Raw genomic sequence first — 14,576 nt, forward strand, 5'->3', positions numbered from 1 at the left:
CCCGCGCAGGGGACAGGGTGGGGCGGGGTGGGCGGAGCTGCGGGCCGGGCGGGGCTGCGGGGGCGGGCTGTGGCGGAGCCGCGGGGCGTCACGTGGCTCGCTCCCGGGCCCGCGACCCTCAGGGCGCACAGGGACGCGCGCGTCCAGATCTTACTCGTCCCGTGGAGCCATGGAGCTGGGTGGCTGCCTAGGAGACCCTTACCCTTTCCTTCTTGGCCAGCGTCCACATGGCTGCCTTGGGGGTGAGGAAGAGTCCCTGATCCCCGGCCTTGTGTATTTTTTGTTGTTGTTAAATCACTACAGGGTTCTCTAAATTTTCAACACTTGGATACCTGCGGTTTCTCACCTGAAAATTGGGACTCAGTAGTTCTCAGAATTAGATGAGGTCACACTATGTGAAACAAAAGACACCCAAGAAGCGCTCAAGGAGGGTTAGCTTTTACTACAATCTCAGGACTCTCCAACACTTGAATAAGCCAACAAACAACGAAGTTAGAGAATATTTCTTAAAAGTCAAAGGAACCCATAGTTTTTTTTTAAATGTGCTGGGCCTAGGTGGCCTAGATGAATTCTTTAATATTTCAACTGTGAAAAAACAAAATGTCTTAAGCTCTTGTCAAATTGTGTTAATTTGCTAGTAAAGGAACCAACAAGATGGCAAAAGATTGCTCCCGTTTAGAAAGAGCATGGCAATTGTGAGGTTATATACTTGGGAAACAGAATACTCACAAAAGCAACCAGTTTTAAAGTAAGTTTGAGTTCACAAGGTCAAGGAAACGTGCTTAAAGTCTCAGGCAGGAGAGTTGGAGAGGAGAGCTGTGCTGAGTGCCCATCAGGAGGAAAACACAGCTGCGAAGTATATGAAATTCACCTGTTGCTGAATTGGGCTAACGGAGCCTCACCCCCAATCAGGCACCTGGCAGGACCAACTTAACTGAAATCTCCAGACCTTATTAAAAAATGGGGAAGGACCAGATCCGATTTAAACGGGAGGTCCCAGAGACATTTCCCAAGCCCCAAAGAAGATGCAGAATACAGCCCTCTCCCAGTTTTTAGTATGGGGTCAACACTTTTTTCCTTTGACTAAATGCCATGCTACCATATGGTGTTTCCCAAACGTTTTCACAGCATGGCTCACAGAAAATAAAAATATTTATACATCTTACTGGGATGTGGAGTCAAGACTGCTGCAACGGGGGTTCACTGTGCTCCAGCCACTTAGGCCTTTTGAGGCTAAAGGGGGTCAATATCTCTACCTGTCCCCCTCCCTGCAACTAGTGGGAAGCACTTTGAAACTGGTGAAAAGATAAGAAGATGAAACATAAAAAGATGGAAAGATTCTCAATGCATTTGTATAAGATGGTTAAATTCTGCTACCAAAATCTGACAAAGATAACACAAACAATTACAGACTAATTTCATTTACTAATGTAGGTGCTGAAATCCCAACTTTAAAAGACTTTTGAAGTTTTGTCTCTTACACATTTTTGCATAAATTGAGAGGGAATGAACATTGCAATTATGGCATTCAACCCAAAAACTGAAGCCCGGTGTCTGCGCAGGGGTTTTCCTAGACACCTCAGTTATCTCTTACGGACTTGGTCTATCAGAGAAGGCCTTGTTCATGGTTCCCACTAATATTATACATGTCACATTATCCTCGTTTCTAATGTATTGTTTTCATAGCCCAATACTGTGCTATTCACACAAGATTCTCGTATCTTCATTTTTAACTGTATATTGTCAAAGTCCATCCCTTCTGATTAATACTCTAAGCTCTTCTTGCTTTGTGTTTCCCTCTTTTTATTTTTAGCCTTCTTGCAGAATTGTTTTTAAATAACTTTTATAACTAGAGCTTAATTTTCCAGTTTTAGTTGAGAAATAATTGACATATAACATCTAAAGTGTACAACATAATGGTTTGATCTATGTATATATTGTGAAATGATTACCATAGTAAGTGTATTTAACATCCATCACCACACAGTTACAAAATTTTTTCCCCTTGTGATAACTTTTAAGATCCACGCTTTTAACAGTTTCCAAATACACCATACGGTACTGTTAACTACACTCATCATGTTGTACATTACATCCCTAGAACTTATTTATCTTATAACTGAAAGATTAAATCTTTTGACCACCTTCACAACCCCCCACTCCTACCCCCATCTCAGGCAACGATAAATCTGATCTCTGTTTCTATGAGTTTTTTTTTCAGATTCCACATATAAGTGAGATAATACAGTATTTGACTTATTTCACTTAGCATAATGCCCTCAAGGTCCATCCATGTTGTCACAAATGTCAGGATTTCCTCCCTCGTATGACTGAATAGTATTCCATCATATATTGACATGTATATCTCACACGGTCTTTGTCCAGTCATCTGTCAGTGGATACTTAGGTTGTTTCCATGTCTGGCTATTGTAAAGAGTGCTGCAGGGAGCATGGGGGTAGGTATCTCTTTAGGACAGTGATTTCCCTCCCTTCAGATACACACCCAGAAGTGGGTATCATATAATAGTTCTTTTTTTTTTTTTTTTTTTTTGAGGACTCTCCATACTGTTTTCCCTAGTGGCTATACCAGTTTACATTCCTATCAACAGTGCACAGGGGTTCCCTTTTCTCTACATCTTTGCCAACAGTATTTTCTTTTCTTTTTTTCTTCACATAACAAGCAAGTGGTGAGGAGTCCAAGTCTGGCAGGCAGTTCTGCCGACATCTGGCTTCTGTCTCTGGGTCCAAGGTAGCTGTTCCAGTTGCCACCACCTCCGGCCAGTGACAAAGGAAAAGACAAAGTGCAGGGCAAGCAGGTTCCTTTTTAAAGGACATGACCTAGAAGTCACTTACATCACCCTAGGAGAGAAGAGGGTCTGAGAACAAGTACTGGGGTACCCTCACATCTAAAGGTCAGTTACAGATGAAATTAAAGAAGACAGAGGAGGAGTGGCTAAGGGGGAGCAAGCAGGAGTGGAAAACTGTCAGAAGCTGCAGAGAGGCTGAAAAAACAGGGGTTTGAGGAGAGAGGAGAAACTATGAAATAACTATATGTACCCATACATGAGGTTTCCCCCCCCAAATTATCCCTCAGAAGTCTCCTTTTATTTGCATCCCCTCATATTATAGGGCACTCCTGTTTTACTTTTATTAACAAAGAACTGGAAGGACAAAGACACATTAGCCTGAAATATTGATGCCAGCCCAGTTTTGGATTCTTATGGAGGTCATTCAGAAGCTGACCTTACTCTGCCTCCTCTGTGTGAGTAAAGCACTGTCCTACCCAGTGCCTGGCTGTCCTGTGGTTTCCTTAGTGACTATAATCCCAAGATGTGATGGGCATATGTGTTCAGACTTCTGCTTTTGGTGACAGGCAACATATGCCACCTGCTGGAAAAAGAATCCGGTCCTGCTCCTGGCTATGGCACTAACTAGCTGTGTGAATCTGTTTCTCAGTTTTCTCACGAGCAAAGTCATGTTCACTGAGGTCTCTTTCGACGATGACATTCTATTTTCTGTGAGAATGAAAGAATATTAGGCCCCAGGCCAAAAGTCAGTAAGGAGAACTATAGATTCAGAAGCCAGATGGAATGCCAACGGATTTGTGGTTCTCAAATTTTATATGTTGGAACCATTTACTGAAGACAACAGACTTTCTTCTAGATCAGAATTTCTCAACCTTGGCCAGATGATTCTTCGTCGTGGTTGGCTGTCCTGTGCATTGTAGGATATTAAACTGTGTCCCTGGCCTCTCCCCACTAGGTGGTGGTAGCATCTTACTCTCAGTTGTGACAACCAGAAATGTTTCCAGACGTTGCCAAATGCTTCCGAAGGGCAAAAGTGCCTGGGGTGAGAACCACTGATCTGGACGTATTCCACCAGTCAGGATTAAATAATCCACATAAACTTTATTTATCAATACATCTATTTCATATGTAGGAAAACCAAAACATTTCATGAAAAATAGAATTCATTGTACAATACATAATATAGTCAAAGATCTGAAATAGAATTAGTCTTAACTATTTCCCATCTTTAACCAATAAACATGTTTTTCTTAAGAGGAAGGTGAAAAAATTTTCTATATTAAAAATACTGAAAATAAACATCATTAATACGTACTATTAAATAATGAATAGTTCTACATCTCTCTAACCTCTCTGTATTCTATTAGTTAAGAGAATTATGGCTTTTGTCATGGCTTCATATTTCTTTAAAATAGTCACTAAAGTAATTTCCAATTTGGTAAATCTAATATCTAATGCCATGTAGTTTTACACAGAATTGTATCTTAATCATCAAGCTGAAGTCATATGAAAATAATGACACTGTCACTTAGAGGTTGTCTCAGGCTTCAGTTCACAATCTAATCAGACATCCTTAAATTTATCCTAGCAGAAAGTCTAAGGAATTCATGGCTCGATCTCCTAAGCACATCAAGCAAAGTGTTAAAGTTGCATAGTTAAAAGACAGTGGCAAACAACAAGGACCTACTGTACAGCACAGGGAACCATATTCAGTATCTTGTAATAACCTATAATGGAAAAGAATCTGAAAAAGATGATATACATATACACATATATATTTAACTGAATCACTTCTCTCTACACCTGAAACTAACACAACATTGTAAATCGACTATACTTCAATAAAAAAAAAATTTTTCTTAAGACAATGGCAGTAGAACATCTTACTTAAACTTTTGACAGTAAAACAATACAGAAGTGGAAACCCTTGTGAAAATTTTTTTCTCATTCTGGCAACAAGATCATTAATACTTTCTACTTGTGTGATCCTGTAAGGTTCAAAGAGTAAAATAAGACAACTCCATAATACACTAGAAATATGAGAGGCTGTACTAGAACTTAGATAGGCACAGAGTTCCTTAAGTTCCAAGCAAGTCTGGTCAATTCTCATTTGTCGTGAGGACAACCTCAGGTAGGCCAGCGTACAAAGAAGCAGTTCTCTACAAACGGCTCTTACTTACTACGTAGTTCTTAGGATAAACGTGTTTATGCTTTGACTGAACAGTCACGTGGATGTTATAATCATGACGACTGTAAATCACTACTCGGTGAAACTTCTTCCCTTCCTTCATGATTTCGGCATTCTTTTTTTCAGTGGACATAAGATTTTCTAAAAAGTTTGAATCTTCTAAGTACATCTCATCTCCTGAAAAATAGTAATTTAATTCCAGTGTTATTTTATAAAACATTCCAATATATTAACATGTAAATCAGTATTTTTATCTATTTCACATGTTTAGAACTGAGATGGTTGTTAAATAATCCTAATTTTATGAGAGTACCTCAATTTCTTTGTGTTTTTTAATACCACCCCTCTCACCCTCCCCAGCTCCCAATTTTCCAGCCAAGAATTTTCTTTGGGCACATGAATATTTATGACTGGTATTTTTTTATCATAAACTATAATTTTTTATATTAGTTCATGACTCTCTTTACCCCAGTCAATATTAATGTTGGCCTTGACATCCATATATTTTTGGTGTTTCAATGTGGGCTGCTCTAACCATTGTAAGGTTAAATTAGAGAAATTATGATTTACACATCAAAACTGCTAAGTTGTCCCACTATAGAATAAGTAACAAATAATCACAGTTCTGAGAACTGAAGACAAGTACCCATAAGTAAGACAGGTCACAAAACTCCACTCTAAGCTGTCACAAAACTTCTCTCCTGTTCTTACTCAACAAGAACTGACCAACAACAAACTCTCTAATGCATTACAAGTTCTCATCATTCAAAACTAAACTGTAAAAAGGTGAGATAATATATGAGAAAGAACTTTGTCAATGTCTAGGAAATATACTTACATAAGTGTATGTAAAATACCCAGAATTTCTGTCTACAACAAATAATATGGATGTTTTGTTGACCTTGACCTTATTTAATTAGCACCTCTGTAGTGTGTACAACGCAGAATGTAATTCATGTCTCTGTGTGGGGCAATACTGCCATTCGGCCCAGAGCATTAAATGTGAATGCTAACAAGAACACTGATGCTTCGCTGATTTACCTGGTAAGAGATGCATCATCCCATCAGCAGTTACTAATGTGATCGGCATCCATCTCTCCACCTCTTCTAATTCATGATCCAAGCAAAACTTGTGCAAGTCAGAGAGAGAGGCGAAGTTTTCCAGTCTTCTTATTTCGTAGAACTGTGGGGGTGCAAACCAAATTTCTTTTGATGTGAAACTTTCGGTTGCCTCTGATGGCGATGACCACTGTGGAAGACAAAGGTAGGGTTTCCTGAGGTTTATCCCAGAGACAATCAAGATTTAAGATCCTTAGGTCAGTACCTAAGATCTGACTGAAGATTCCTCTGAAACAACATGAAAGGATTCGGTGAAAAAAGCTAGGCTGATTCCCTTCAGAGGTGGATTATTGGGACAATGATTCTGAGAACTAGTAAGTAAACCAGGAGAGATCACCAAGGGCTGATGTGGGGGAGTGTTCAGCACAACAGGCAGGCGACGCTGAGAAGGCAAGGTGGTCTGGTCACTCCCGAAGGAAGACCGAAGTGTAAACTCATGATAGCAGATTGAGAATTTAGTGCCCATTCATTCCTCCCATCCATGGGGACCTTGACTAGGCCCTGAGGATTCGATGGTGGATAAGACAACGCTCTCTCAGGCCCCAAAGGGCCCTTCAGCAACCAAAATGTAACATGATGTGTGCCACGTATTACAATGAAGGTAAAGAGTCAGGGGTATGAGATGCTTTCAGGAAGGTCAAGAGGCACGACTCAGTCTGTAGTCCTAGGAGTGTAACATCTGCAGGGTATTAACCAGGCAACTTTATCCATTTAACTGAAGTGGACTCACTGCTATGACCTGCCCTTTCCCAAGCCTGCCTTCCACACACATTTAGATAAAGAGCTGATTCAACGAATATGGGATAACCCCAAAAGGGCTTTCTTTGACTAGTTCACTAAATATCCATTTACACTGGGAAAATTGATTTTCACATCCCAAACCAGGGAGTTGAAACTGATTGCCTTGAATACCTATAGGCCAAAGGTTTACAAGCTTGTATGTGCTTAAACATCCCCTGAGAAGCCTGTTAAATCTTCGGTCCATGGCGCCCAGCAATCTATGTTTAACAAGCGCCTTGGATTATTCTGAAGTTGGCCAAGGATACATTTTGAAAAACAAAGCTTGGGCCTCAAAGGACCACCCAATCCCTAAGTTATTTACAAAGCATTCTGCTTTGTCAGTCCCACATGGGTTCAGTGATAACAATGAAGATAAACAGGCATCAACCCACTCAACCTGTTCAGGTTAGTCCAGACTGTAGGTTAAAATAACTTAAATAACTTACTGTGTGTTGGGTACTTGTTATTAGGAAAACATTGCTCAAAATACTTTACATAAAATATTTCCAATCCTTAGGACAGCCCTGCACACTCTCATTTTACAGATGAGGAAACTCAGGAAGCTCCTGTAACTAAAAAAATCTGGGCTTCAAACTTGGGGCAAGGGGAGGGAGCTGGCTCTGAATTCCACCGTTTCCCCTCAGTTTCTGAACCTCAGCAGTATTGACACTTTAGGCCAGATTACTCTGTTAGGGCGGTGGGGGGGAGGGGAGGGGGGAGGGTGGTCCCGTGCACTGAGGATGTTTATCAGCATCCCTGGACTCCACCCAAGGGAAGCCAGTAGAAGTCCGAGTTGTGACAACCAAGAATGTCTCCTGACATCGCCAAATGTACCTTAGGCTGGGATGAGCAAAGCATACCCTGTTGAGAACCACTAGCATAGGCCAGGTTCATAATCATTTCTTGGAACCTTATGCTAGAATTACCTTTGCCCAACATAATGTAAACAGAGAAGCAGACAAATGCTATGAAATCACCATTTTCAGATGCTGAAAAATGCAGAATTATGATTTGTGAGAAGGTAAAAACCAATGAGGTGAATACCACCAATGCCCAAGCTTTCTGCCTAAAGGTAATCCCCAGACTGCTGCACAAGGAGAGAGAAGCTAATCATAGAGCATAGGATTCTCACTGACTTGGGGAGACAGAGATCAGAGTTTGGGAAGGCCTATACAGCATAGACTGAGAAAGCAATGTACCTGAGAGGAGGGATCTGCACAGCAGAGCTCCAGAAATCTGTAAAGGGTGCCCTTAAGTCTTTATAAACACGAATCAATACATGGATAAGGTGAAACCACATGACACTGGAAAACAATGATTCCTGAGAAAAGAACAATTATCTGAGAGCTTTAAGACTAACGATTCCCAGGGCTCACCTAGGGCCAGGACGTTTTCAAATTCTCTCCAACCACAATGGAGCTACCTTGTTGAATATAAGAGGTATTCAGAAGACCCCAGAGGGTCATACATTCTAGGTGCAGCTAAATTAGCCCGAGAATAACAGCTTCTATAGACCTACTCTAAAACCACTTAAAAAACAAACCTCAAAAGGCAAGTTAACTTGCAATAACTTAACTTCCTGCCAGGAAAAGTCTTTAAGGGAACAGGACAAAATCACACCTGAAAATAACAATGTCCAATCAAAAACTATAAGACCTATGTATGACAAAGCAGAAAAATGTGCCCTATAACTAGAAGAAAAATCAGTCAATAGAGACACACCCAGAAATTACAGAGAAGATGGAATTAGCAGAAAAGGACCTTAAAAATCACTGTTACAAGTATGTCCCGTTGGCTCAAAGGTGTAAAGGAAAATACAAACATGATGAGAGAAAGAATTTTAAAAGAACTAAGTAGAACTTCTAGAGATAAAAAATACACTGAACAGTATTTACAGCAGATTAGACACTATATAAGAAAAGGGAGAAAACTTGAAAACATAACAACAGAATCTATTCAAAATAAAGCACAAAGAGGAAAAAATATTGAAAAAAGATGAACAAGGCACCAGTGACTTATGGAACAATATCAAATAGTCCAACATACATGTAATTGGAGTCCCAGAAAATAGGGAGAGGTGAAAAACATTTGAAGAAACAAATAATTACTAACAAAACAAAAAGAAAACCATTCACATTGCAATCAAATCACTGAACACCAACAATAAAAGGAAATATTTAAAGTAGCCACACACCAAAAACACAAACACACATTATGCAGAGAGGAACAGAGAGTTAAAAGCAGACTTTTTTTTCTTTAATTTTATATCTATATGAGATGAGGGATGTTCACTAAACTTACTGTGGTCATCAAGTCATGATATATGTAAGTCAAATTATTATGCTGTACACCTTAAACTTATACAATGCTGTATGTCAAGTATATCTCAATAAAACTCGAAGAAACAAAGCAGACTTCTCAACAGAAGACTGTGCTAATCAGAAAATAATGAAGCAACATCTTTAAGTACTGACAAAAAAAGAAAACCTGTTAATTTATATTGAATTTCATACCCAGCCAAAATATCTTTAAAAAAAAGCAAATTAAAAGTATTTTCAGATAAAACTTAGATGATTCATTGTCAGAAGATCTGAAAAAAAGACATATTCGAGGAAGTTCTTTAGGCAGAAAGATACCAGACACAGACTTAAATCTACACAAAAGAATGAAGAGTGCTAAGAATGGTATATATTTAGGTAAATATAAAAGACATTTCCCCCTCATTTTCACAGTCTTTAACAGATTGTTTAAAGCAAAAACAATCAGACTGTACTGGAAAATGTATAACAGAAATAAATATAGGACAACAAAAGCATAAATGACAGGAGAGGAGACATGGAAGTATATTGTTTTAAAGTTCTGACACTGCACATGAAGTGAATAATGTATACTGCAAACCCTAAACAACCACAAAGTAGAGTTAATAAGTCAATATGAAGACAAAACAGATTCCTAAAAATACTCAAATAATCTGAAAGAAGTCAGGAAAAGAAAGACAGTGCAAAGAATAGAGGGGACAGATAAAACTAACAGCAAGATGGTAGATTTGAATGTAACCTTACTGATGACAACATTGTATATACATGATCTAAACACTCCAGTTAAAGGCAGAAATTGTCATGTTGGATTAAAAAGCAAGACTATATGCTGCCTAGAAGAAACATACTTAAAATATAAAGATAGAGGTCAAAAGTAAAGAATGGAAAAAGATACGCTATGCTTTTGCTAATCAAATGAAAGAGTGACAAGATGAGGACCAGAGTAAAGTTCAGATTTCACAAGAAGGAACACTGCAAGAGATATAGAAGAATATTTCCTAATAACCAAAGGCTCAATCCATCAAGCTTACAAGGGAGCTTCAAAACAGATGAAGCAAAACCTGATAGAACTGAAAAGAGAAAAAGACAAATCCACAGTTACTCTCTGGAGATTTCAGCATTCCTCTCAGTACTGGATGGAACAGGTAAAGGATATGAAAGGCCTGAGGACACTATCAAGGAACATAACCCAACTGACATGTTTACAAACACTCCATCAAACACGGCCAAATACATATTCTTTTCAGGTGCAGAGGAATCAGTCACCAAGATAGACCATACTCGTGGCCATAAAACAAGTCTCAAATTTAAAGAGATTGAAATTGTATCAACTACGTCCTCTGCGGAAACAATTAAACTGCTGTGGGAGATGAAAGGAGTTAATGCATGTAAAGTGCTTATTAGGAAGGAGCCTGCTATCTGATCAGCACCAGCACAGCTCCTGGGATCTCGAGGGGCAGCCCGCTGGAGAAACCGCGTGGGGCGATGAGATACAGTCGAGGCTCTGGGCCTGGGAAGCCGGGAAAAGCAGAGCAGTTCACCCAAGTCACGGCCTTGGCCTGCTGGGCCGGTGGCTGCTGCTGGACCGCCTGGGTCCCATGCCCGCTCAGCCACTCATTGGCTGTAGGGCCCTGAGCAAGCTAATGACCCTCTCTGGATTCTGCCCATCGGGAGGCTCCGGGTGGGCCTGGGCCGCCGGCCGGGGTCCCCCCTCTGCGCCGTGAGGACGCCCTACCTGGCAGTCCACCACCTCCACCAGGTCCGGGAAGACCGGCGGCGGCTCGCGCAGGCAGCACAGGAAGAAGGTCGTCTCGAAGCGGCGGCCGCCTTTGCGCGAGAAGGGCGTGAGCCAGGCGCTCCAGTCGTGCAGCGCCCAGATGTCGGGAGTGCAGTCGAGGTGCGCGCACAGGCGCAGGAAGTGCTGCGGGTCGCGGCGGACGCGGGCGCGCCAGTCGCCCAGGCCCGGCGGAGGCTCGAGAACGCGGCCGGGCTCACGCGCGGCGGGCAGGGGGCCCCGGGGCCGCAGCAGCAGCACGCCCGCCTCCTCGAAGGCCTCGCGGATGGCGCAGATGCGGAAGGCAACGTCATCCGGCAGCGACGCGGTGTCCCCGGCTCTGGGCCAGGCGTCGGGCAGCGCCGGGAAGGCGGCGCGTCGCGTCCGCGCGGGGCCCAGGCCGAAGCGGGGCGGCTGGTGGTGTGGCGCGAAGAGGCGCAGCCAGTCGGCCGAGCGGTCTGCCGCGTCCAGCACCCCGCCCGGGAAGACCTGCGCCCCGGGCAAGAACCCTTGGCGCTCGGAGCGCTGCAGCAGCAGCAGCCGGAAGCCCTCGGGGGGCGGCAGGGGCCGCGATGGGGCGGCGGGGACCGGGCGCGTCCAGCCCGCCGCCAGCACCAAGGTAGCCGCCCGGCGCCAGCCGCTCGGGCCCGGCCGCAGGGGGCCGCTCATCGCGGGCGGCAGCACGCTGCTTCCGGACTCCGGTTCTGGCGCGGCTGGAGCTCTCCTGGGGCTTGAAGACAGAGGCCTGGGTCCTGCTGGGTGAACTCTGGGCGACGCGCGCTCTGGCGATCGGTGAACCCGGGCTGTTTGGCCTTCACCGGCGCCTGCCTGTAGCGGGGGTGTGGCGCCAGCGCCAGGAAGCACCGCCTCGAGTGCCCTTGTTCCCAGCCAGGTCTCGCGGGACAAGGGCTAGCACAGCCTCTTGCTAGGGGGGACGCATCAGCCCCACACAGGACTCTCAGGCCAAGAGCAAGAATGCTTAGGGTCACACAATGATCTATCGAGGTAACAGTGCGATGCAAACCTAGACCTGGTGACGCCTACCCAGCCAAACCTAAGGATTAGGACTTTCTCCATTAAACCATGGATGGACAAGAGAGTTTGTTTCCTTTGGCGGGGGTAGGGGTGGGGGTCCGAGCTTTACAGGCTCACATGAACCCCACCAATGAGAAACTGATGGATGAACCAGGTGCCAAATTATAAATTTCCCACTGCACAGCCTGAGTATGAAAGGGTCTTCCTGGAATCCCTGCTCCCCAGACAAGTTCCTGTCTTGTGTTCTGGACACCTGTTATTGTCAGGACACCTGAGACCACCTTAAGCATCTTGGGTCCATTTGATAATTTTCACTTCCATGTGAGAATTTTTTAAATTGAAATATAGTTGCTGTACAATATTGTATGTTACAGGGGTACAATATAGTGATTCACAATTTTTAAATGTTATACTCCCTTTATAGTTATAAAATATTGGCTGTATTTCCTTTTGGCTGTTGCCCAGAGGCCTCAGTTCCTCACAGCGTTGGCCTCTCCATAGGGCTCCTTGGATGTCTTTGGAGTCTTGGCATTTAACTTACCCGGAGAGAAAGATCCAAGAGAGAGGAAGGAAGAAGCCATGATGTCTTTTCTGACTTAGCCTCAGAAGTCACACTCATTTCCACAATATCCTATTGTTACACACTGGTCCGCTCTATTCTGTGTGGGAGGGGACTGCATGAAAATACTGGGAAGTGGGGATCATTGGTGGTCATCTTGGAAGCTGGCTACCACAGTGAATAAAAAATGAAGCTATCTAAGCATTAGAAGAAAACAGGTAAATTCCTCTATACTCTTTGACTCAAAATCTAGAAGCAATAAGGGAAATGATTGTTCAATTTGACACATTCTTCATATTTATAACTTTATTATGACAAAAGATACCATAAGAAAGTCTAAGATACGATATATTGGAAAAATTCTCTGTGATGCCTGTTACAAAGGATTGAGTAGAAAAAAATTGAGAAAAAAAACCTTGCAATTGTGTAGAAAATGGGCAAGAGATATGAAAACAGTTCACTGTGATTTAAGGTCACATGTGTGACAAGTGCTGGAATCTGTCTCCAAACCTATCAGCATGTCCTCTGAGTGCCCTGCCCAGTCCTATTCTGCCAGGGACACAGTGCCAGCTACCTACGCCTTACCAGGTGCCCCTTGATCACATGGCATGAGTCATTTTGTTTATGACAACGGTTGCTTCATAGGTAAGGACACTTGACTCCTCGTTCTTATGTTCAGTGGGTCCTCCCTAGCTGTCCTTACAATAAGAAATACCCTTATTTCATTTATCAGAACATGCATAATCCTGAAAAAAAAAAAAAACTTTTCGAACACGTCATGGCGCTTCTCACCCATAGCTCCAAGAAGGCTTTGCTTTCAATCTCTAATTCAGTGAATCCAGATTCATTTCTGGTACTTAATTTATTGGGTTTTTCAGTTGAAAAGGAAAGGAAGAGAATGCAGGGCTAGCCATAGGGAGAGATGACTTCAGCTTGGAGAATCAACAGTAGGAGGAGAGTTTGTTCAACCTGCCTAGAAATTAAGCCATGCCACTGCAGTTAAACAAAATTCACCTATAAAGGACCAGTAACATCCAGTGTCCCAGGAATCACCATATAAAAATGATTTCTCAAAATGTTTCTTAGAAGCATTTTAAAAAGGTTCCCAACATTGTTTTCTCAAAAAAAAAAAAACCTGTTTATTCTATTTATGTGCCTTTTTAAAGAAGGCAAAAGTATAGGGAAAGAAATCAGATCAGTGGTTGCAGGATTCTGGGTGAGAGGAAAGGACTGTCTTCCAGGGACATGGGGGAACTTTGGAGTGGTGATGAAAACATTCTATATCTTGATTGCAGTGATGGTTACATGATTGTATACATTTGTCAAAACTCAGAACCGCACACCTAGGAAGGCTGAATATTACTGTATTTAAATTTTACCTTAATAAATTTGACTTAAAAAAGTGTACAGATTCCAGTTTCTAGATCAACCTGAATTTCCCTCTGTAACCTTGACCCTTTTATTACACACTTTCTCTCATTTGATACTTGTACCTAGTTTTAATCTTCAGATTGAATTTTAGCAGACTTAACCTAAGTTACAGAAAGTTTATGTTTCATATGTATTGCTTCTTTTGCCCAGGCACCCAATTTTAGGACTTCTCAACTCTTATTATAATCACAGCAGTGGCAGCCAACATTTATTGAGCCCTGTGCCTGAACAAAGTCTTAGCTCAATATCCCTATGAAGTCTACTTGATTATTACTTCCCTTGTAAGGATAAGGAAATTGAGGTCAGGGAGATTAAAGAACTTATTTAATGAGATCAGATCTGAAGTCAGGTATACCGTATTCTATAGTCAGTACTCTTAACCTGGATACTATTCTGTCTTTGAAATGCTTTGAAGCATTTCAAAACATGCTTCTCATTACCTGGGGTTAAGATTCCAAAAGTGTTTTGCTTTGTCTTTGGGGTGAAGGTTCTGAAATTGGTTCTTATAATTGAGACCCTAACTGTTAAACTTTACACTTGAATAACAACAGCATTTTCTAGATGG

General features: G+C 42.2%; 1 protein-coding gene across 1 annotated transcript; it reads right to left on the reverse strand.

Annotated features, from left to right (window-relative positions):
• Positions 1-3,888: 3,888 nt before the first annotated feature.
• Positions 3,889-11,834, reverse strand: NUDT19 (nudix hydrolase 19). The gene is made up of 3 exons (XM_010950032.3): positions 10,948-11,834; positions 6,037-6,244; positions 3,889-5,172 (listed from the first exon to the last, which is right to left on the reverse strand). The coding sequence occupies exons 1-3, from the start codon at positions 11,653-11,655 to the stop codon at positions 4,967-4,969; spliced, it is 1,122 nt and encodes a 373-aa protein (XP_010948334.2). The 5' UTR covers positions 11,656-11,834; the 3' UTR covers positions 3,889-4,966.
• Between the last annotated feature and the right edge of the window lie 2,742 nt (positions 11,835-14,576).

Source organism: Camelus bactrianus, chromosome 9, assembly GCF_048773025.1.
Source record: "Camelus bactrianus isolate YW-2024 breed Bactrian camel chromosome 9, ASM4877302v1, whole genome shotgun sequence".
Taxonomy (NCBI): domain Eukaryota; kingdom Metazoa; phylum Chordata; class Mammalia; order Artiodactyla; family Camelidae; genus Camelus; species Camelus bactrianus.